The sequence below is a fragment of the Rhopilema esculentum genome, chromosome 4, assembly GCF_057945365.1.
Source record: "Rhopilema esculentum isolate cy_ngs chromosome 4, ASM5794536v1, whole genome shotgun sequence".
Taxonomy (NCBI): Eukaryota; Metazoa; Cnidaria; class Scyphozoa; order Rhizostomeae; family Rhizostomatidae; genus Rhopilema; species Rhopilema esculentum.
The window spans coordinates 11,964,701-11,989,059 of NC_142818.1; the positions used below are offsets into that span (position 1 = coordinate 11,964,701).

The following is a 24,359-nucleotide window of genomic DNA, read 5'->3' on the forward strand; positions in this document are numbered from 1 at the left end:
TTTGTGTACCCGGACCGTTTTGCATGCTAAATTTTACCATTCGTTTTGGTACTCTATTGTTTAAGTGATTGGGTACGATTTTGCATAACCAAAATTGCCATGCGTTTGAGTACCCGGACCGAAATGCATAAGGTTACCGAAACGCATATGACACCGGCTGTACCGTAAAGCTACCGCAACTGCCGGCAAAAGTTGAACATTGCTCAACTTTCTAGCGGCAGTTACGGTACCGCCGGCATGGCAGCTGGAAAGTGTTTCCATTAAACTTTTCACAGCCGGCGGTACCGTAAACATGGCAGCTGTGGATGGAAGCTAGATGCCGGCGGCAGTCTAACGGCAGTTACGGTTATATGGAAACCAGCCTTTACGCCGGTGTACTATGCGTTTCTGCATGGGCATGCGTTTCTGCATGGGCCGAGACGCATATGCGTTTCAAGTGTTACAGTGTAATGGCGGACATGCAGGGCCTAGCTGTGAATGGCGTGAAGCGCATATGCGTTAGACAGGACACGAATGTGTTTCAACGGATGTGCGTTTCGTAACAACTTTTAATAAAGGTTTCTGAAATGATCAATCGCCACAAAACCTTAATAAAAAATTTAGACTTGTAAGTTAGAAAACAGCAACTAGCTAACATAAAGCTAAGAATATGTGATAATATCATGCGTTACACGGATAAAATTATGCAGAATTACACAAAGAGCTTCCCCCAAAAGGATTCCCATAATTCAAAGCCAACGATATAAAATTAGTTCCTGGTATATGACTATTATTTGGTTAAAGAACCAGATAAAGGAATTGTGGGAAATTTTTGAATAAATCACAGATGGTATAGAATTCCTACCATTTCGATAAAAAGTAAACCAGTAGTAGTTGATTTACATCCTCCACAGCTCTATTTTCAGTAATATTTTAAGGTTCGCAAATGAATAAGGCTGAAAATGCTTACCAATCACTTACGAAAAAATATAAAATTTACTATTAAAAACATAAATTAGTGAAATACTTGTTACAATAAACAAACCAAAATTTGAATAAAATATCTTTATCTACTGTTGCAAGCTTTGCATTGATGAGCTTTTATAAATATATATTTTGAATATCTAAAGGGAGTCTGAGTTTTTCAACTCTGGTCATAGTGTTTCTCGTACTTTTTCCTATAAAAATGATCGTTTGATATTGATTCCAAGGCAAGTTCACAATTGTAGTTCATCAAGAGACGTTAGATTGTAAGGAATTTTTTCCACCAAAGCTAGCTTTATGAAGCTAGAACATACATAGATGTGATATTGATTTGTAGACCTCTACCAAAAGCAAATTCAGGTTCAACTGATGAACGCTTAAAGAGCTATCAGTTTAAATAATTTTTCAAAGCTGAAAGCATCATAAATTTATAAATAACGATCAATGTAAGTAAATTGTACCAGGAATTTATATATATATATATATATATATATACATATGCATAAATTCTGTATTTGCGTATATGTATATATATATTTATTTTTACTAGCTTTTTCTATATATTTCTTTTCCATGCTCTTACATCCGTCTTCCTATTCTATTGGTCGAATTCCATATTCCTTTAACGTTTTTTAGTTCTATCATCGCTTTTCTATCTTACTTGATAACGGGCTATGCTCGAAACTATAAATTTTCCTGGTACAATTTACTTACATTGATCGTTAATTAAATTCATCATATTGTACCGCACGCATTTTAGTATATTTATGGAATCATAAATATATACTATTATAGGCCTTTCTCTTAAATTCAGTTTATCTTATAGTTCAAATTTCTTTCTCGAAACACCCAAATCAGCAGGCAATAGCCAATCTGGGACATCAACGATTTTAGTTTCTCAGGCTCCATCAAAATTGAAATACGAGTAAAAGCATGACTAGATGTTTTACAAACATCGACTTTAAAACAATAATAATATCATCAAAACAGATTTTTTTTAATACATGATTTATCACTGGCTAAAATCATGTACATAATTCAGCGGTAAGCCTCAAGTGGGGCTTAACAATATGGTTACTAATTTGAACTGAAATTCTCTGTAACTCTTAATGAATTTTAATAGTAAATTTAACAGAAAACCCTCATGAAAAGCACTTTTAAGTCATTCAAGTTTTCCTCTTTCAGAATCTTATTATTATCAAAAACCGGAAAGGGAACAGAAAATTTTACCAATTCAAACACAATTTAGACCAGCAGAAACATCAATAATCTTTGAGTCTAAACCGTTAAGAAACATCAAGACATACAACGTTTAGTGTTTGAAAGGGCATGGTTTTTATAATTTTCCCAAGGTCAAGTCTCGTGGGCCCCTTATTTTAATACCCCATCGACATTATCCCCATCAAGTCTTGCAAGTGTCCTTAGAAAGAACAGGAAGAGATGCTTCGTAGACTTTAAAATGTTTAATTGCAAAAAGCTCTTTCCGTAGAAGGTATTTGCATTGCTTAACCCTCTCATAAGTCTCTATTCAAAATGTATTAAAAGCCTGCATTGATAGGCTGCTTTGCCCCTAAAAGATTTTCTAAATTTGTGCGATTATTCATATTTTTCCTTTCAAAAAACTGGCATATCTTTTGTCAGCAATAATAAAAGGCATAAACATCAATACATTAAAACTTTTTCGATAGCGCCATCCCTGGCAAAAACAAATTCTCCAAACATTTTTAATACTGCCAATAGGTTTAGGGGTACCGATAATTGGGATGTAGCGGTTGAAGCAAAATGGTCGAGCAGGGATTTCCATAAAAATACCAATATTGCTTTTTGGTGAAAATTACTAAATTTAAATTTTTATGCGAGCTGAGGATTGCGAAAACATATATTTAAAATAGAAGGAAAACTAAAAAATTTCAAATACTAAAAGCAACTTGTGTCGTAACTTAAATCGAGTCGGCCTAATTAATCCAACCTCTGTTATTAATATTTTTTTTCACGATGATCGTCGATGGTGTTTTGCATTTAGACATCCGTTCCTCTCGTTATATGCCCCATGCAGAAACGCATGACACTGAAATTCTCTATGCGTTTCTGCATGGGCCTAAGGCAAACTACAAAAAATGATAAAAATTAAGAAGTGCTACTTGCATGGAAAAGCTGGACCTAGATCATATTCTCACAATCACTTCTTGTTAGTTAACATGCTTTTGCGATGAAATTCAGTGTCGTTTTGATTTTAGATGCCCCATCCAGAAACGCATAACACTGAAATTCTATATGCGTTTCTGCATGGGCCTAAGGCAAACTACAAAAAATGATACAAAATTCAAAAATGCTACTTGCATGGAAAAGTTTGACCTACATCAGATTGTTGCAATCATTTCTTGTTAGTAAACAGTCATTTGCGATGAAATTCGATGGTGTTTTGATTTTAGATGCCCCATGCAGAAACGCATAACACTGAAATTCTCTATGCGTTTCTGCATGGGCCTAAGGCAAACTACAAAAAATGATAAAAAATTCAAAAATGCTACTTGCATGGAAAAGTTTGACCTATATCAGATTGTTGCAATCATTTCTTGTTAGTAAACAGTCATTTGCGATGAAATTCGATGGTGTTTTGATTTTAGATGCCCCATGCAGAAACGCATAACACTGAAATTATCTATGCGTTTCTGCATGGGCATAAGGCAAACTACAAAAAATGATAAAAAATTCAAAAATGCTACTTGCATGGAAAAGTTTGACCTATATCAGATTGTTGCAATCATTTCTTGTTAGTAAACAATCATTTGCGATGAAATTCGATGGTGTTTTGATTTTAGATGTCCCATGCAGAAACGCATAACACTGAAATTCTCTATGCGTTTCTGCATGGGCATAAGGCAAACTACAAAAAATGATAAAAAATTCAAAAATGCTACTTGCATGGAAAAGTTTGACCTATATCAGATTATTGCAATCATTTCTTGTTAGTAAACAATCATTTGCGATGAAATTCGATGGTGTTTTGATTTTAGATGCCCCATGCAGAAACGCATAACACTGAAATTCTCTATGCGTTTCTGCATGGGCTAAGCGGATGGTAGTTGTTCATCCTATCAAAAGCATGATTGTAATTTCGTTTTCTGAGTTTATCATGTCAAGAGGTTCATTTATTTGAGTATTTGATATTTTGTTAATTTCTAGAACTTTGATTTCGTTTTGTATTGTTTATATTGGATGTGCGCGTTGTGTACCCCACAGCTAGGCCCTCCATGTCGGCCATTACACTTTAATATTTGAAACGCATATGTGTCTCAGCCCATGCAGAAACGCATGCCCATGCAGAAACGCATATGACACCGGCATAGTTGTCAAATCAGTGCTGCGTGTGTCTATAGAAAAATTACCAAAGGGATCAAAGAGAGAAACAAACTACTTCTGTCTACACAAAGGCGGATTTTTCGTTTGTATGTAGATACCATGTCGATCTGAAACATGTCGTCATTATATCGTGCTCCTACCTAGCTACGTCACAATTAACTGTGCATCCTACGTAGCCAGAATCATATTGGCACGTAAATTCATAAACAGCAGAACTCTTTTGGGTGGTAGGAAGGCAATCCTTTTGTATGGATGAAAGGGCTCTCATAGTGTTGTAAACAATACCTGGAGTAAAAGCAAAGGAACATTTTCTGATCGTCTGTTTAATCTGATCTGACTTTCAAATCGCGAGGAAGTCTAACCAATCCATGGTAGTTTAAAATCAACTGGGCAATTTGTTTTTGTGACTTATCAGATGTCCTATTTCACGATGTCTTATTTTAATCTTTCTATTTCCAAAACGTAGCTATTCCGGATTTAGGTACTCTTTAAAACACTATCGACACTGAAATCAGAGAAAAATCATGAAATCAAAATTCAAAAAAAGTAATGGATTAGAAAAATTATTATTGAGCAAAAAGTTTGAGTTTTTGTTATTTTATGACAGAAAATTTTATTATATATTTTGATTAATTTGTCGTTGCAAAATTTGCAAAATTTGACGTTGAGTGAACTATCTAGAATGTTTTGCGTATAGTTGCTCGAGTTGGCAGCTAAACGTCGAGCGTTAAATAGTCAAATTTAGAGAGCTATTGGCTGGGGCTTTGCGAGCCAGCCTCTAAAATGTTCCAAGGTAAACTTCCAGCAAAACTATTTTGTTAAAACACTACTCTACATACCAATACATTCAATAAAACTTCTTTGTAGAGTACTGATTTTTAATGACAGTGCATACAACTTTTTCAGATTTTCCAGCTATACACTTTTCTATGGTAAGAACAGGTAAATTGAAGTTCAAGCTGGCTGTTTTTAATGTTTAAAATTAAGGCGGAAGCAGTGCAATTGCCAGTATTGCACTCCAGGGAGGTGTTCAGGCCTCGTTTGCCAACAAAGTGAATGGGCTATCCTATATTTGCAGACAAAAGGCATTACTAAAAGGCAACGGTATATGGCAAAAAGTTCGTCGTATTTGAGAAGAAACATTGTTCAAAGTTACACTTTTAAAGTAGCTCAGCCTCAGGTTGTTCTCAATTTGTTTTTAACTTTCCACTAATTTCAAGGCTCGTGTTGTTAAAAAAATTTTCTTACAAAAAAGAGCGTTTTTGATTAATCTTATTTGCAAAGAGCAACTACTATTAAATAACAACAGTTTTTGTTTTCAATCATGACGTGCAGTATTTTATAATGCATATTGATTCTTCTTGTTTAGAATCTCAGCCTCCCTCCTTTGGAAACACGTGCCCCCCCCAGCACCGTCGTGGCTTTACCTAAAGGAGAAGCAACCATGTACTATTCTTGGACTGTGCCAACAGCAACAGACAACAGTGGAATACCACCGAATGTGACAGCAACGCCAATTTCGATGCCCCCTCTCCAGTTAGGACCTGGAGTTACTTCAATCACTTATCATGCGGAAGATGCAGAAGGAAATACTGCCAATTGCACTTTTGCAATAACAGTTGAAGGTAAACTTGGTTAAAAATGTCCTCTCATGTTGTTGCGAAAAGCTTGTGGACGTCAAAGCAATTCAAGCAGAGGCAAAAATGCAAATGAGGGATTTCGAAAATTAAAAAGATAATAGTGGAAATAAAGTGTGTGTTAAAACGTTTCTTTGCTATGAAGAAATGAAAATAAAGACTGACAAGAATGAAAGCTAGAAAGAAATTTGTTGTTTATTTTTACTCTTTTTTGGCTAACTGCCTTCCTTGTTCCTGTAAGACAAACACTTACGTCTCAGAAACTCGTTTGGCTAAAATTTCCAATTAAAGCCCGTTTCTTAAGGTGGAGGTGGTGGGCGCTTATTTGATAATTTTCCTGATAGTGTGGGCGTTTATTCAAGGGGATACTTTTTCGAGAGGAGCGCTTATTCGATGATTTACAGTATTAGCTATCAAAAAGGTTGAATTATGCAGAAAGTAACTTTTCAATAATTCATTTTCCAATAGATAAAGAAGCACCAGTAATTGAATGTCCAAAGAACGTGATCATATCAAGCGACTTGCCGGTTATCGCCTATTGGGGAAGTGGGTATGCCAAAGATAATACTCGTATTGCAAGTATCGTCTTCAACCCTCCAAACGGAACAACATTCATGTCTGACTCTCGAAATCTAGTGACGATGAATGCTACAGATCTTTATGGCAATCGAGCATTATGTATCATGGAAGTTACTGTGAGAGGTATACACAGGTTTTTCAATTTTTTGATCGGTTTTTGAACACAGGTCAAATCATTTAGATCACATCTGACACAATATGATAGGAATATTAAGCTATATTCACAATGTTTTGCATGAAAAGTGCCAGATTTTCGTATTTATGAATCTATTTCACGGCCTTTCAAAAATCATTAAGGTTTTTTCCTCAGGCCACCATTTTTTACAACATCGTCAATGAATAACATTCGCCACTGACGATCAATTTCCTGAAGACTTGAGCCTTCCTTCAATTGGGGCGTGTGTGTTGCAAGGGTTCCTGCTGCTGTCTGTGCGCAATTACTCAAACAATGACACTTGATGTATTGATTTCATCGCAACAAAAGTATCGAATGAGTTCATTTCCCCTAAATATTACGAAATTTTCCCCTATTCCTGCGAGGTCTTCCCCAATCCCTACACAGCTCAATTTTTCCAAACTGTAGGGGAATTTTCTATCGTGTGGAAGCTCTGACACGATACCGTATTCATTTCATATCGGATTCATTTCATATTGGATTCAAAGTGAGGGGAGCTGGTGCAAAATACCAAAAGTCTTGTGCTGTTAGGGGAAAAATCATGAAATTTTGAACAAAGTAAGTTTTTTCAACAAAGAAAAATGTTGGCCTTTGAATCCACCAAACATTTTTTGTCAAATACCTTTTTGCATACACATCATTAAAAAGATCATAAAAACTGAAGCTGGAAACACTACAACTGGATTGTTGAATGGTGAAATATTATCGGATTTAAACATTTCTCAAAAGGGGGTGAAAACCATGGTTTCATTCCTTATTTTTGGCTAAAAAAATTAACAACAAAAACAAAAACAAAACAAGAAACAACTGTATCATGCAGCGAAAATATCCAATTTGTTTGCTTCCAGTGCTCTGGTAGCCAGGAGTAGCTGACGACCCTTGGTTTGAGATTTGTAGAATTCTTGAGAAATCGTGTTAAACATTTCTAACTAGCAGGCCTGAACAGACACTTTTTATTTCCTGTATTTTCGCATGCTGGAGTTTATCAGAAATTTATCAGAAATTTATCAGAAATTTATCAGAACTGGAGCTCCCTAAAATTTGAACACCGCTTTTTTTTATCGATAAACTAAAACCCTTCTTATTTATAAACTTTTATGAATCAGAAGTGCTTTTTTAATAAGCAAAATTGGTCGTAATAATTTTTTTGTTTTTAATTCGAGAATTCTTAAAAAGATATTGTATGAATTGTAAGGATATTGTAAAATTTTAACATTCAAAATCCCGCTAAATTTACACAACACTGTACACTTCAGGGACGCTTTCACGCATTTGCATAAACCTTTGCACCCCTTTACCCTTATTAAACCTGCAGCGGATCAGCTCCTAATAAATCTTGGCTGCCTCTGGAAATCATCCACAAAACTTCGTAACTGTCGCCAGTATCTCCAACCCCATTCACCTGGAAGCTTGGCATTTTTCTCCAGTGACGGAATATATGGGGGTTTGGGGGGCTCGCCCCCCCCCCAATCAGCGACGTCGTCGGAAAATTCAGGCTTTCGTCGGATAATTGTCAACCGCTTAACGTGTCGAAATTACTCCAAGAAATCGTACTAAAAAGGAATTTTAAGCTAATCTAAGGGGCGTAATTGCCAAATTTTCTGCTCGCTTCGCTCGCGGGTGATCTGCATTTTCCCTTTTTACCACAGGGCCCTCTATAACCTCTCAGTGCCCTTTTTGCAAAATTTGGACATAAAATAGCTGATAAATTATTAGCCAATACTAAATGATCAAACGAACAATAAATGACCAAAATCAAAATTGTGAATTGACTATTTAATGTCAATTCCGTAAAGATTAGCTGAACGTTCCATTGGATTCTTCCAAACAAAAGTTATTTTCAAACATATTTTGCAATGACGAGAACAAGATCAAATGCATAAAATGGACATCTCAACTACAATCATGTTGTTATCATGAACAACTTATCAAAAGTGTAATCGGTCGACCTCTTGTATCATCAATTGTCTTAGATGAGATATCTATCTTGATATCAAAAATCATAAAAGGACTATGTTGCTAGATGGAGTAAATAGTTACTAGATGGTTATGCGAAACTCGGTCTATAATGTCAGTCGGGTGGTGACATAGTTTAACGGATGTGATAAAGATTTGTGAACCTTCACAGGTGTTCTAGCTTTGAGTTTCTTTAGAAAATTCGATGATTATGTTTGATTGCACTGTTCCTTTATATGGGTGACATAGAAGAATTAAAAGGTAGACGAAGAAGTACAAAAAAGATTGTAGACCTTTGCTCCAATGTTCATCACAGAGCAAGGGATTATTTACTAGCTTCACCTATGCTTTAGCGTTAAACCGACACGCAAAAATACGTTTTGCTAAAACGGTAGTTTGTGACAAGCAAATTCCGGGATCGAAAAAATTTTTTTAATCACAGTTACCGTTTTTGAAATACAGGTGTTATAAGTTGAGAAACGACAATTGTTCCGACAACATGAGATTCGAGGCGAAAATCGTCACGAGAGGGCGCTCATCTTTTACGTCACAAGTGACATGTTCTCAGCACGTATTGTGTTTTTCTATAGAAACCTTTAAGAAAATGCTGCGGACATTTGATTATTTTGTGCACGTGAAAGGAGCTAATTTTGCATTTTTGACACATAATTGACTTTCTCAATGGTTTGGGACTCTGAATCCGAGTTTTAGTATTACACTGATTTCTAAACAAATGGAAAATTTCAGCAGTCTGAGTTTTTGCTACCGATCAGCGCTGCCGCTTGGGTAGACAGTCGCCCATGGCTCAACAGTGACGATATTATGAACAAAGAACAGACTGGAAGTACAAACTGATATGGAGTTTCGATTAAAAACATTGCTATTGCTACAATCTAAATGGGATCAGGTATCGTAAAACTAGAATTTCATTTCAGATTGAGGCGTCTTTGTCCAAACTGCTTGGTCTGTATGGCCTAATTCGCTGAAATGCCTATGATGCCCTAAACGGAACTGCAAGTTATTCATTATCAATGTAGCATTCTATGATTGTTTTTCCATATTTCAAACACGTTAACTGTATTAAATATTAAATCGTAAAGGCCGGTTGAAAGTCGTACTTGTGCGGATTATATGCCATTTTCACCGGGTGTGAAGGGTTTCGGGAATTACCTTTAAGGCTGTTAGAGAATCTGGATCTACGAAATAGGCTCTTAGCTCTTAGTCAAAGAACTTGATTTCTTAGTCGAAGAAAATGCTGTTTAGTTGTTATAGGAATATCAACTGGCGCATTATCTTCTTTTGCAAACAATTTTGACTTGGGTGGGGGATGGACGAAGTTTTGTGGATGAATCCCTAGTATCTCAACCTCTGTTAAAATAAAGTAATCAAGTTCAGTGAAATTATTATTTAGTCACACTCGCAGCTCCCGTACACCAAGTTTTTTTCTTGCATTCATATTTCTGCACCCAAAGCAGGTTGCAGGATCGCTTTTACCGCCGTCTCCACTAGATTTCGTTTGTCTTTTGGCTATTGCTTCAACCCCCCCCCCCCCCTCCCCCCTCCCCCATGTTGCGATTTTATTTGTAATTATAAAAGTAAAAACTTAGAAGAAACGGTATCATCAGTTTTCAAAGAAAGTCGCCTCCTTTTTTCATAACCTTAGAGGTTCTTTCAATGTTTCAAAGCTTGCTGGTTCGAAGATATCATGGCATAAAAATAAATTTTATGTGGATATTAGCGTCCTAGCAGACATGTAGCTAAGATTTTCTAGCTTCTTTATATTTATTAATGAAATGCCTGACAAATTTTTGTCTTTTCATCGCGGACTATATTCAATAAAACACGAGACTTCATTTGTACTTTCACCGTTGCGGTGAAAGCCTTTATAACGGCATTGTTAACATATCACTTGTGATGTCAACCGAGAATTTTAACAACTCCTGGCGATAATCTGGTTTCCGCTTCGGGAAATTCCCGAGTCCTGGCTGTGACGTAATTGACGGATAAAAGTGCAAATATCAGAAAAACGGCGAAATTAAGAAGATAAATTTTTCCAGATTTGAAATCAGCGACAAATTTTGCATAGAATAAGCTAAAGTTATTTTTGCGTGTCAGCTCTCCTTTAGGTCTGTCCAAGCTTTGTAGTTTTTCTGTAAACATTGTAAATATTTACAAGTAAACATTGAATGTCTACACTTTTGTTTAGGATGTGGCTGTCCGAACAACAGAACATGCAATATTCAGCCGGAAAATGGTGTTGCGTCTTGTCATGTCAATTCGCCCCTAACATCCTGCAATATTTCTTGCAATACGAACTACACAATTGCAGATAAGACCGTCACCGTGACGTCACCAACCTTTTACTGTCCTGGCGGAAATTGGACTCAGTCACCTGGTTGTGCACGTAAGTTTACAAAGAGTAACTTCAACAAAAACCATTTTAGAATTTTTTAATCTCGACCCCATAGCATGAAAAATACCTCTCAACAAGCGAAATTCGCTAGACATGTACGAATTTTGTCAAGATATGGTCAATGAAAGATGTAAAAGTTTCCAACAGATTACTGCTTTTCTGGCCTGGCTCATAAAGTTATGAACCAAGACAAAATGACCGTGGTTTGGTTGGGAAAGTGATTATGTGGTCATATCACAGCAAATTATGTGCTTATGTGGTCATATCACAGCAAATTATGTGCTTATGTGGTCATATCACAGCAAATTATGTGCTTATGTGGTCATATCACAGCAAATTATGTGCTTATGTGGTCATATCACAGCAAATTATGTGCTTATGTGGTCATATCACAGCACATTATGTGCTTATGTGGTCATATCACAGCAAATTATGTGCTTATGTGGTCATATCACAGCAAATTATGTGCTTATGTGGTCATATCACAGCAAATTATGTGCTTATGTGGTCATATCACAGCAAATTATGTGCTTATGTGGTCATACCACAGCAAATTATGTGCTTATGTGGTCATATCACAGCAAATTATGTGCTTATGTGGTCATATCACAGCAAAATATGTGCTTATGTGGTCATATCACAGCAAATTATGTGCTTATGTGGTCATATCACAGCAAATTATGTGCTTATGTAGTCATATCACAGCAAATTATGTGCTTATGTGGTCATATCACAGCAAATTATGTGCTTATGTGGTCATATCACAGCAAATTATGTGCTTATGTGGTCATATCACAGCAAATTATGTGCTTATGTGGTCATATCACAGCAAATTATGTGCTTATGTGGTCATATCACAGCAAATTATGTGCTTATGTGGTCATATCACAGCAAATTATGTGCTTATGTGGTCATATCACAGCAAATTATGTGCTTATGTGGTCATATCACAGCAAATTATGTGCTTATGTGGTCATATCACAGCAAATTATGTGCTTATGTGGTCATATCACAGCACATTATGTGCTTATGTGGTCATATCACAGCAAATTATGTGCTTATGTGGTCATATCACAGCAAATTATGTGCTTATGTGGTCATATCACAGCAAATTATGTGCTTATGTGGTCATATCACAGCAAATTATGTGCTTATGTGGTCATACCACAGCAAATTATGTGCTTATGTGGTCATATCACAGCAAATTATGTGCTTATGTGGTCATATCACAGCAAATTATGTGCTTATGTGGTCATATCACAGCAAATTATGTGCTTATGTGGTCATATCACAGCAAATTATGTGCTTATGTGGTCATATCACAGCAAATTATGTGCTTATGTGGTCATATCACAGCAAAATATGTGCTTATGTGGTCATATCACAGCAAATTATGTGCTTATGTAGTCATATCACAGCAAATTATGTGCTTATATGGTCATATCACAGCAAATTATGTGCTTATATGGTCATATCACAGCAAATTATGTGCTTATGTGGTCATATCACAGCAAATTATGTGCTTATGTGGTCATATCACAGCAAATTATGTGCTTATGTGGTCATATCACAGCAAAATATGTGTTTATGTGGTCATATCACAGCAAATTATGTGCTTATGTAGTCATATCACAGCAAATTATGTGCTTATGTGGTCATATCACAGCAAATTATGTGCTTATGTGGTCATATCACAGTATTCAACTCATTTTACACATTTGAGGCATTTCAAAATGCTTTTCCGGCTATATAGTCAAATTTCCTGTGATGTCATATTTTCAGTACTCTCAAGTTTTTGCAGAGTACTTACTTATTATTTTCTAATAGAAATCTTTGTTGCTACCTCTTCATATTGTTATAGAACTACAGTATAACATAGCCCCGTTAAGTCGGACACAGTTTAAGTCGGACTTTTCTTAAAGTCGGACTAAAAACTTATCTTCCTTGGATTATCCTACCTATTTCAATATTTTTTTTTATTAAAAAGGTATCTAGGCCAAGATGACCTTTAACCTAATTAAAACTGAAAAATAACAATAAAAGTCAATATAATTACTGCTACAACAACTTGTCAAACGTTAATATCTACTCATTTTAAATAATACAATTTTTTAATTACGAAAGTACAAACAAATATTAAATATACGCAATATCAAAAAGCTATTTTACAGCAAAAAATCTAAATCAAACGTGCTACTAATATTCCGAATGTATTCTCTATCACCCTGCTTGCTCTTGACAATCTGTAGTTGTAAATTCGTTGTTCCTCGCTAAGTCTTCCAGGGTATGGGCGCATCAACCAACACTAAAGAGGAAAGATGTCGTCTCCAGTTAGATAGTACGGTAATTTCTCTAACTGGCCTCCTTGTACTTGTTCAGCAGAGGGAATTTACAGAGAATCCTCCTCAAAACGCTGTCCCATCTCTGAATTCAACAATTCAATTCGTTGTTGCTGCCATACTGAACTACATCTACCATTGTAAAAGTATACCTTGCATCGCAGATAGCTAGTAAAACTATGCTGAAAAATCCCTTGTAATTATAATATTGAGACCCAGTACGTTTTGGACAGTCTATGGCTATGTGCTTTCCATCAATAACTCCAATAACGTGTGACGTGTTCCAGAGGGATTCAAAATCATTACTAATGCGTTTCCATTCATCGGCAGACGTTGGTGGATTAAGATAGATTGGAGTAAGAACATCATAAATTGCCTCACAAACCTTTTTAATTATGTTGCTAACTGTTATACAGGCAACTCGAAAGGAGTAACTGGGCGTTTGCTGGGAGCTACCAGTTGCCAGGTATCTCAGTGTAATAACCAACCGTTGACGGGCTGGAATCGATTTACGAAAATTTGTATCTTTTTTCTCTATAGTTTTTTCTAGGAGGCTGTACAAATGATCAAACCTTTCTTTTGATATCCGTTGATATCTGTAATGAAATTCGCGGTCGTTCAGTCGTAGTTCTTGAACCAATCCATGATATTCACTAGACGTTTTATTTTTGAAAATATCTTTGACTCAGAACCTTCTCTTCTTTTTCTCTCGATCTTTTTTCTATTCTCTTCTCTTTCTACGTTTTCTTAAGATGTATACAACGCTCATCATTGCAAGGAGTTTTTTTATTCCTGTGAACAGCAATTTTGAGTTTACGATTAACGTGTCAGTGAGTACATGTCAAGAAATATTTAATCGTGATAATCGTTATCGTGGTAATCGTCCAGTGAGTACCAGGCTTTAGAGGGCATAACACGATTACATTTGATGTACTGACTGTGGATAAAGACGATTACAGCCTAATCGTTATCGTGATAATCGTGATAATCGTCTAGTGAGTACCAGGCTTTAGCGTTACTTGTTCGTGCATTCATATCACCTATAACTACTAAACAAACTTACTAAGCAAGCGCCAAATTCTTTATAACGGGCGCATTCCTCTTGAAGAGAGTCAAAATTTGTGGAGCGCCCAGTTTTAAATCAATTAGAGTCCGCAGAAGGTATATAAAAGAAACATAGCATGATATCCTGGTCGGAATCACAACAAGCCTTGTCTAATTTGCACCATGTCCTGAAAAAATTTGACTCTAAAATGTGAAAGTACCTGATCAATTCAAATCGTACAAATACGCTTATACCTCCTGAGGATCTACCACGTTGGCTATTACATGCACCAAGGTGATGAAATTCACGGAAGTCACTGTCCAAGTCAAATACGTCCCTATCGTGTTTGTCGCGCCAAGTTTCAGTTAGACAATTGCTGTGATTATCAGAAAATATTTCGTTCAAAAAGCTATTACTCTTAGAACGTACTACTTCCATTTTTTCATGTTTGAGGCCATCTATTTTCCAAACGCAACTTGGTTTGTCAACGGGGCGTTAAAAATTTTACATACTGGATAAACGTTGAGTGACGTTAAATAATTAGCAATAGGCTTCGAACGAAATTTATGATCGGGAAGCACAAAGCCATCTTGGCTAGATCCTAGCCACTTCTTGGCTTACTGAAAGCTTTAACAACATTGTCGTGACCGTTAATAACATTAATTCTATCCGTGTTTAGTCGTTTATACTTAATTTTTCCATCTATGGTCCAAATTGACTCATTTCTAAGTTCACTCTTACGCGAAATCAGATCCTTTAACACCTGGTGCATATCACCGGCGAGGCCTTCGGAAAGAGAAATACTTTTCGCCTTTTTCTTTTCCTTCATGACTCGTACTTTAGTTTTGTGCGTTAAACATTCAACCAAAATAGCCCTTGGCTTACCATCAGACCGTCGTCCGATGGACAATGTCGATTTCCTCTTTATCGACGCGTACCCCAATCTCATTCTCCAAGACACGAATCGTTTTTTCTTCCAGACTCTCCTGCTCTTCTTCAGTTACACCGTGAACTATAAATGAAGATTTTCTTCTGTATTGCTCCTGGCGTAACTGCTCAAATTGAATGTTTTTTATACAATTAAATTTCCAGTCCATGGCAACCTTCAATCCATCAATATCGACAGAATTTTCCTCTTCTTTCCTTCGGATACCTGCCAATTCGTCCCGAAGATTAACAAAGTCGTTCTCGATACTGTCATGCCTTTTATTGATGGCTTCTTGATTTCGCAAGATTTGTATCCTCATTGCTAGTTTTCCTGTATTTCTCCAGATCGATTTTAATCGGTAACTTTTTACTTTTTGCCATATTCTTACCGTGCTTAGCCGTAGTTCTTAGTCCGTAAGGGCAAACGTGAAACTCTTTGATAAAAGCTTCTCCGAAAAACACGTTCACTTCAGACTGTGATAACCAACTTCAAGCCGAAATGGTCCGCTTAAGTCGGACACCGTTTAAGTCGGATTTTTCGTTAAGTCGGACTATTTTCTCCTGCCCCATTCAGGTACAAAGCACCGTTTGGGCCAGACTCTCTTGAATTTCGAAAATCAAAACTTCGACCGTTTGAATCTGCATTGTATTGGTGTTCAAATTTAAACTCATTTCTAAAAACGGCGTCAAAGCGGAAGCTGCAAACTAGATGAGAATGAGAATTATGATGTTGAAATCACAGAAAGGAGTGACGACATACCAATCAAGCCTAGTAGTCAGGAAGTTTTTCGAGCAATTGAAACACTTATGGACTATTCCCTCTTCACGAATAGTGGAGTATGAAAACTTGAAATGCAAAAAGCAAAAAAATATCTAATTTTGTTAATGTGAACTAAAAGAAAGGTTTATACATATTTTGCGTTCTATTTCCTTTCTCCCTTTTTTTGAATAGTCCCGATAAGTCAGACTAAATAATTAGAGTTCGGATAGGTCAGCCTCCAGTTAAGTCAGACGGATTTTTTGGGTCCCCTGAGAGTCCGACTTAACGGGGTTATACTGTAGTGTTGTCTGTCGTGCATCGTGTTTGTGGTTCGTTATTGTTAATGAGAATTTCTTTCGATGTTTGCGTCAGTCCATTTTGTTTTTCATTGTGCCATCGCTATTTTAGTTGTTATTAGTCATTTGCCGTTAATTTTTGTCCTTAGGGTTTTGTTTGCGTCACTCGTGTTGTTAATGTTGAAATCAGGAGTTTTACGCACAGAAACAAGCGATTGAAGATAAATTCATCCATAACATAACGGCGATTACAACTCGAACGAAAACTTAGAAGAAGTATCATCTTACAGCTCACAGCATGACAGCGTGCAATAAAAGCGGAAGTAAACGTCATTGTTCGTAACTAAACAATAGCTCTATTTTTTGTATATTCTAACACTCCCACTCAAAAAATAGATTATAACAATTAAAAAAAGGTTGTTCATGAGTCTCTGCTCAAACTCTGTTTGTTATGTTCATCATCATTCGAAATTTTTGAAATAGTGTTCTCGGTAGTGCCTTAGTGAGCATATCAGCAATCATATCGTTAGTTAAAATTAACTCACCGTTCTCCACTTTTTCTCTGATGAAATGGTGCTTGATGTCTATGTGTTTTGTTCTAGCATGAAACTTCGGATTTTTAGACATCGCGATTGCTCCTTGATTGTTTTCCTGAACAACTGTAGGCTCTTCTTGAGTAAAATTCAAGTCAGCAAGTAGTGAGCGAAGCCATACTGCCTCCTGGGTAGCTAGACAGGCTGCAACGTATTCTGCTTCGGTTGAGGATAGAGCTACGCTGGTTTGCTTCTTGCTTGCCCAACTGACAACTCCACCACAGATTGTAAACATGTAGCCAGACTGAGATTTACGTCCATTTACGTTACCTCCCCAGTCTGCATCAACAAATCCACTAAGTTGTACTCCCTCTTCTTTTGAACCATCAAATTGAATTCCCCAGTCTAGTGTACCTTTAATGTAACGTAAGATACGTTTGACACTTTGCCAATGTTCTCCACTTGGGTTAGAACTAAATTAATTGACAGATCCAAGAGCTTGTGCAATGTCTGGTCTTGTTGCTGTAACTGCATAAGTAAGACTTCCAATAAGTGCTTGATATCTCTGCTTATCAACAGGATCGCCTTCATTTGCAAGTAGTGTTGAACCTGTCACTTGTGGTGTTGATACTTCTTTACAATTTTGCATTCCATATTTCCGTAACAAATTTGAAAGATATGTGCTTTGATGCAGCAACATCCTTTTTTCAGCTCTGTTACGTTCAATCTGAATTCCAAGACAATAACGAGCTTCACCCAGATCTTTCATGCAAAACCGTTTTTGCAATGCTTCTTTCTCATTTTGCAATAGCTGCTTACTGCTACAAGCTAACAGCATATCATCGACATATAAAGCAATGATTATAAATTCTGCTCCCACACGCTTGACATACAAACAAGAATCAGCTTGACATTGCTCGTAGTCGTTATTCTTCATGTATGCATCCATTGTTTTGAACCAACATCTTGATGCTTGCTTCAGTCCATAAATGCTTTTATTCAACTTGCATACAAAGTTTTCTTTGCCTTTCTCTTTGTAGCCTTCTGGTTGTAACATATAAATTTCTTCTTCTAGTTCTCCATTAAGAAACGCTGTTTGTACATCCATTTGATGCAGTTCTAAATCCAACTGATTTGCAATAGCAAGTACTGAGCGAATCGATGTGTATCTTGCCACAAGAGAGAATGTCTCCTCATAATCAATACCTTTGTTCCTGAGAATAGCCTTTAGCAACGAGACGTGCTTTATATCTCTCAACTGCTCCATTAGCATCATGTTTAATCTTGAAGACCCAACGACATCCAACTGGTTTACGTCCCTTTGGGAGTTCAACAAGATTCCAAGCTCTGTTCTTGATAAGTGATGTGTATTCACTATCAAGGGCTTCTTTCCACTTTGCTTTTGCAGATGAATTCAATGCTTCTTGAATTGTTGTAGGTTCTTCAGTATTCTCATAAGTATCAGCATTTAAAGACTCTTCAAATTCCCACCAATCACCAGTAATGAAACCGTCTCTTTCTGGAGGCTTTCTTGTACGGTTTGAGCGTCTAGGCTCTTGCAAGTCTTCAGCATCTTGACTTTCCGCATTTCGATTATTTTCATTATCTGTTTCAAGGTCTGCAACTCTTTCATCATACTCAGTTTCTAGTTGTTCTTCATCAGATTTGAAAACTGGTTTAACAGTAGAATCTATCTTCTTTGTTTCTACTGTTTGATGTTGAATACGACCTCTGAACTCATTTTCAACAAAAACAACATCTTTAGATTCATAAAGTTTCTTTGTTCTTGGATCAAATAGACGATACGCCTTTCTGTAAAGGCTGTACCCAACAAAGATGCACTTTCTAGATCTTGAATCAAATTTCTTTGTGAGCTCTTTTGGAATATGCATGTAAGCATCACATCCAAATACTTTCAAATGTGCAACATCAGGTTTTCCTCCATAAAAATTTCATATGGAGTCATGTCCTTCACTGCTTTAGTGGGACTACGATTCCTCAAAATGACTGCTGTTGCAACTGCTTCTCCCCAAAAATCATTTGGTAATTTAGCAGCATGCAGCATTGATCTTGCAGTCTCTTGAATGGTTCTGTTCATTCTCTCTGCAACCCCATTCTGTTCTGGTGTTCTTGGGACACTTCTCTGCTTTGAAATACCTTTGAGTGTTAAGAAATCATTAAATTCCTTGGAACTATACTCCCCACCATTATCTGATCGTAGATTTTTGATTCTCTGTCCAGTGATATTTGTTGCCATGGCTTCAAACTCTTTGAACTTTTGAAGAACTTCATCTTTGTTTTTTACGAAGTATATTGCAGTAAATCTTGATTTATCATCGATGAAGGTAACAAAATATCGATGTCCACCCAGACTGGTTGTTTGCATTGGCCCACATACATCACTGTGCACAATCTCTAGTAGCTCAGTAGCATGTGTAGCTTGACCTTTAGGAAATGAGTTTCGTGTTTGTTTTCCCTCGACACAGGCCTCACAAAATTGCATATCTTTTGAATAATTGAACTTTAGTCCCTCAACTAGTTCCTCATCTTGCAACGTTTTCAAATTCTTCACTCCTAAATGGCCAAACCTCTGATGCCATAGTTGTAAGGAATCAGCTGCACTGTTAGCTTCGTGTGCTAATTCATTCATTGGTAGACAGTCAAGAATAAACAACTTTCTGTCTTTTCTTCCTAAACCCAAGGTTTCTCCATCACTATTTAGGATTAGACATTTGTCCTCGTTGAAAACCACAGACAAATTCCTTTTGACAATTGCACTGATTGACAGCAAATTCTTTGCCAAATCTGGAACAAACAGCACTTCGGCCAGTTCAACAGGCTTCCATTTCCCTTCGACTTTGACCTTAACCCAAACTGACCCTGTACCTTGTGCCAATACAACTCTGTTGTCACCCAAGCGTACTTTCTCTGGTACAGCAAATTCACGAAAATTTACCATCCTTTCTTTGCACCATGACATGTGCTGAGATGCACCAGAGTCAATAATCCAGGTATTCGCTTCTTTCTTGTCTGTGCTGGCTGTTATCCAAAAGAGAGTATGCGTGGCTTCCATTTCTGTAACATTAGCTTGCTGTCTCTGCATTTCGCTTGACTTCTTAGGTTTCTTACAGTCTCTTGCCCAATGTCCTTTTAAACCGCAGTTGTAGCATTTCCCTTTCTTGTTGGCGGATTTCACTTGGTGTCCAGCAACTCTAGGCATCTCCTTCGTGGTAACAAGTGCCTTTTCCATCGCAATTCCAAGGTCAGATGAAACTTCAGATCGTTTTCTTTCTTCATGTAGCAATCTGGCAATAATGAATTCTAGGGTGAGTTGATCTGCCCGTGATTCAAGTGCAACAATAAGGTTATTATAGGAATCTGGCAAACTGCACAAAAGAGTCGCCACTTGATCCTCTTCAGAGACTTGCGCTCCCACTGAAGCCATTTGCTCTGCCAAACTTCTCATTTTGTTTATGTGTTCCATCATTGTATCATTTTCTGACATTGTCGCAGTAAAATACCTCTTTCGTAAAAACAACTTGTTAGCCAGTGATTTGACTTCATAGTGGTTTTCTAATTTTGACCACGCTTCGCCAGCTGTATTCGCTGATCGAACCAAAGATAACTGACTGTCACTTATCGATAAACAAATGGTTGCCAGTGCTTTCCTCGCACGCTTTCGAAATTTCTGCACAGAAGCTTCCGTGGCTCCTTCCCCTGCAGGTTCCACTTCTTCGCCAGAAACTATACCCCAAAGATCCTTATCTTCGAGAACCATTTGCATTTTGAACTTCCATAAATGAAAATTCGTTCCATCGAACTTATCAATGTGCTGTGACATAAACTCCATCGGTTTCGCAGCCATAATTCGCACTGAATTTAAAATCGTCGAAAGTCAGCTTCGTGGCAAATTTCTATTTGAATTTATCAAAACTCCTGGGCCCATAACCTGTTAAAATCAGGAGTTTTACGCACAGAAACAAGCGATTGAAGATAAATTCATCCATAACATAACGGCGATTACAACTCGAACGAAAACTTGGAAGAAGTATCATCTTACAGCTCACAGTATGACAGCGTGCAATAAAAGCGGAAGTAAACGTCATTGTTCGTAACTAAACAATAGCTCTATTTTTTGTATATTCTAACAGTTAAAAGCGTATGTTCTTCAGTGCAAGTCCAGTCGAGTCGGAGTTGCCATCGCATTAAGTATTTGCAAACTGGAGTCTGATTTATGATCTTTATCTGCCCTGTAAAATAAGTTATGTTACAATAAGTTATGTATGCCGGTAATAGCTTTCAGGACATGCTATGCCGCTCAACGCTACCATTTAGCTTTTATTATCCAAATTCTTACAGAAATAAACATTTATATTCATTTTACTCTTTGTATCAGCTTCTTATTTTAAATTTACAGCAAAAGTGTTTGTCGATGTTTGCTATAAGTTTGGTGCACTTTGCGAATACAGTTCCGATGCTAGACCTGGATCGTCTATGGCCGTCTGGACAAATGTCTCCGATTTGCTGATCACCTACCTGAAGGGGCGGTCATTGCCAGCATGTGCAGATATGCAGATATCAAGGGATGATTTAAGTGTTACAGCATTTGGCCTTCTTGGAATAACGTCGAAAATAAAAGTCTCGTTTGCATCATTGGTTGCCATACAAAACATGACCCTTGTGAGGCTAAGTAACTGTGCTGCTGCTTTGGAGGACCACATGAGAGGCCCTCAATTCAATTTAACTGCTGCCTGTGCTCCAGTTGGTTTGTATTCCAGTCAACGTGTGAACGTACAATCAAGCAAGTCATGCTGTGATCGCACTAAAGCATCCTGTTGCCCAGGCAACAATGTTTATGTCAAGACCTCTTATCTGGCTACGGATTATTGTTGTGAGTTATTTCTCAGTCTAATCATTTTTATCTTCTTCAGAGCATCTTTGTTTCGAAAAAGAACGAGCGAAAATATTCAAATGTGAGACAACCCACCTACCTGTAGTCGATGAGCATGCGTAGTAAGTATCCTGTTCCATGCCCCTGCTCTTTGACTCCAGGACGGAGGGTTGCCTTACTAATTAAAAGACTTTCTGTTGTGGGTCTCCCCAAGAAATCTGTTGTATAAGGCCTAGCTCAGACGACCTATCATTCATGTGCCCTATTAAATAGACCCGTTTAAGTACATGATAAATACGGTGTTTGAATAAATTTGGTACAGCACTTTCCATTTTATTCGACGCAACTATTTATTTCGAAACAGTCTGTCGCATTATTCGACATAAGCACAGTTCTAATTCAGACGCTTTATTTTCCATGTGCCGAGCTAAATGCATAAATCGTGCAGTAATTGGAAATTTTTCAGTCTCTTGTTTTAGAGAGGGATTGGAGCAAAGCTTCTTCTGTCTGTTGAATGTGAAAGCGAAAAGCTTGTTTCTCATGACATTTTCCAATGCAAACAAGCCTTCTGGCCTTATTACATTATAAGCTCTTGTTTCAGAAACAAACTGATTCATCCTTCTTTGGCGACGTGCTTTTTGCCGAGCACTTTTGCGAAGAATGTACCCTCCTCTTTGTGAAATCTATCAGGTCTTCATGCAACTTTGCAAGCTATTTTGTGAACATTGTGGTTTCACAAACTACATCTTATGGCAGGGATAGATTCAGGGTGGGTGTAGGGGGTGCGACACCGCCCTGATATTTCTGCGTCGGTCCGGAAATTTTGTTCCATTCGGTGAAAATAATATTTTGGTAGTCAATAGTAACAAAGTAACGCCGAGACTTATTTATCTTCTTATCAACAGTGAAGCGGGGGGGGGGGGAGGCAGGTGGGTTGATAAAGAAAGTCCTGTAGCCGTAGTCGAGACTCGTAAGAGAAAACTTCATGTGGCTTACCCTCAGAAAGATCTATTATAGAATAACAAAGCATACATCACAGTGGAATATAAGCGAATATAGTCTAAAAGGCAATTGTCCAGTCACGTGGGTATGACCCTTTCCACTCTCCTATATATTAATGGAGGTGGTTCTGGGGGCCCTTCTCTACTATTGGCCCCTTAGTTTTATCTATGACCATGACAACAAACCAAAACTTAGATTATGGGGTAGTTGGAGGGTCATGGTAGCCAACCTACTGATAGAAGATGGTACCTGATGATGATATATGAATGGATGACCACGGAATTTCACCTAGAATCTGAAGTGCTCTCCTGTTTCTCAACGGGTATCGTCTATGCTGGATTTGATGTTCTCTGTCTTGATTATCCTCATCCGTATCAGGGCTATAGTCATCGCTATCGTCACTGTCACTACTTTGGTTGTCTTTTAAATCACTTTCATAAGAGTTATCTATTGAATGCTTTTTAACAAATGTTTTTCCATATAATGTGATATCTCGAGATTCACCATCATCTACTGAACTTCCTTTAACTGGTGGCAAACGATCACGGTGGCCTATTTTATTTTCCTTTGTTTGGCCATTCATGATTTCAAAGTTAACTCCATTCGGCAATTTCTTGGTGACTGCCCCAGGCCTCGACGACGCGGTGCGAGTTTTCTAATCTCGCCAGTCTTATGATGTTTTACTTTTAACCACACTTTTTCACTCAATTAGTAATTGATAAAATGGATTGTTTGGCTGTACTGAGCTTGCATTGCATGATAGCCAAATTATAATCATCTTAAAGGCAAAATTACGATCTTCAGCGTATTCTTCAGCAGTGTTTATATCCTTGGGGCAATCCAGAGGATCGTGGTCGAATAATACATCGATTGGTAGACGGAGGTCTCTTTTGAAAACAACTTTAAACGGGGTACATTTGGTGGCTTTACTTTCACTTGTGTTCAGTGCAAATACCAACTCTAGTAGCAACAAGGCCCATTTCGATTGATTTAGTTTTCTTTGTAACAATACTGTTCGTAGCATATCTTTAAAATTGCAAATATTGCACTCGGCAAACCCGTTGTCTTGAGAATGGTAAGCTTAAGATCGCCGCTTTTCGATACCCAGGTTACAGATTTGTTGGACAGTATTTCCATCAACATTTGATCTTTGACCTCTAAGAAGAAAATGTGGAGTGCCATGGATATATATCCAGCGGGTCATCAAAGCATTTACGATTGTGGCTGTGGTTTGGTCTTTCATTAGTACTGCTTCAATGTATTTGGAAAATAGATGACCAATAATCACGAAGGACTCGTATCCTTTGTTGGTCTTTGGCATACAGGAGACGTCAATGGCAATGAACTACATCGGAGCATCTGGAATCAACATGGGAAGTAAAGGTGCCTTCGGCGGAGACGTATCGCATTTTGTTTGTTGGCAGTGAATGAAATTAGAGAAGAGATGTTTGGCGTGTCCATACATGTTTGGTTAAAAGAA

The 24,359-nt window shown here is 37.4% G+C and overlaps 1 protein-coding gene across 2 annotated transcripts in view; it reads left to right on the top strand.

The window, feature by feature from the left end:
- The window catches only part of LOC135693050 (uncharacterized), a 71,612-nt gene that overhangs the window by 4,955 nt on the left and 42,298 nt on the right, over positions 1-24,359 (top strand). The window contains exons 2-5 of one of the 2 annotated variants that reach the window (XM_089116007.1): positions 5,696-5,951; positions 6,432-6,665; positions 10,880-11,077; positions 21,404-21,877. In XM_089116007.1, coding sequence (XP_088972133.1) covers positions 5,771-5,951; positions 6,432-6,665; positions 10,880-11,077; positions 21,404-21,877 — 1,087 coding nt within the window. In that variant the 5' untranslated portion in view covers positions 5,696-5,770. Of the gene's footprint in view, positions 1-5,695; positions 5,952-6,431; positions 6,666-7,473; positions 9,581-10,879; positions 11,078-21,403; positions 21,878-24,359 lie in introns of those variants that run through there. The other variant, XM_089116008.1, reaches the window with a different exon arrangement.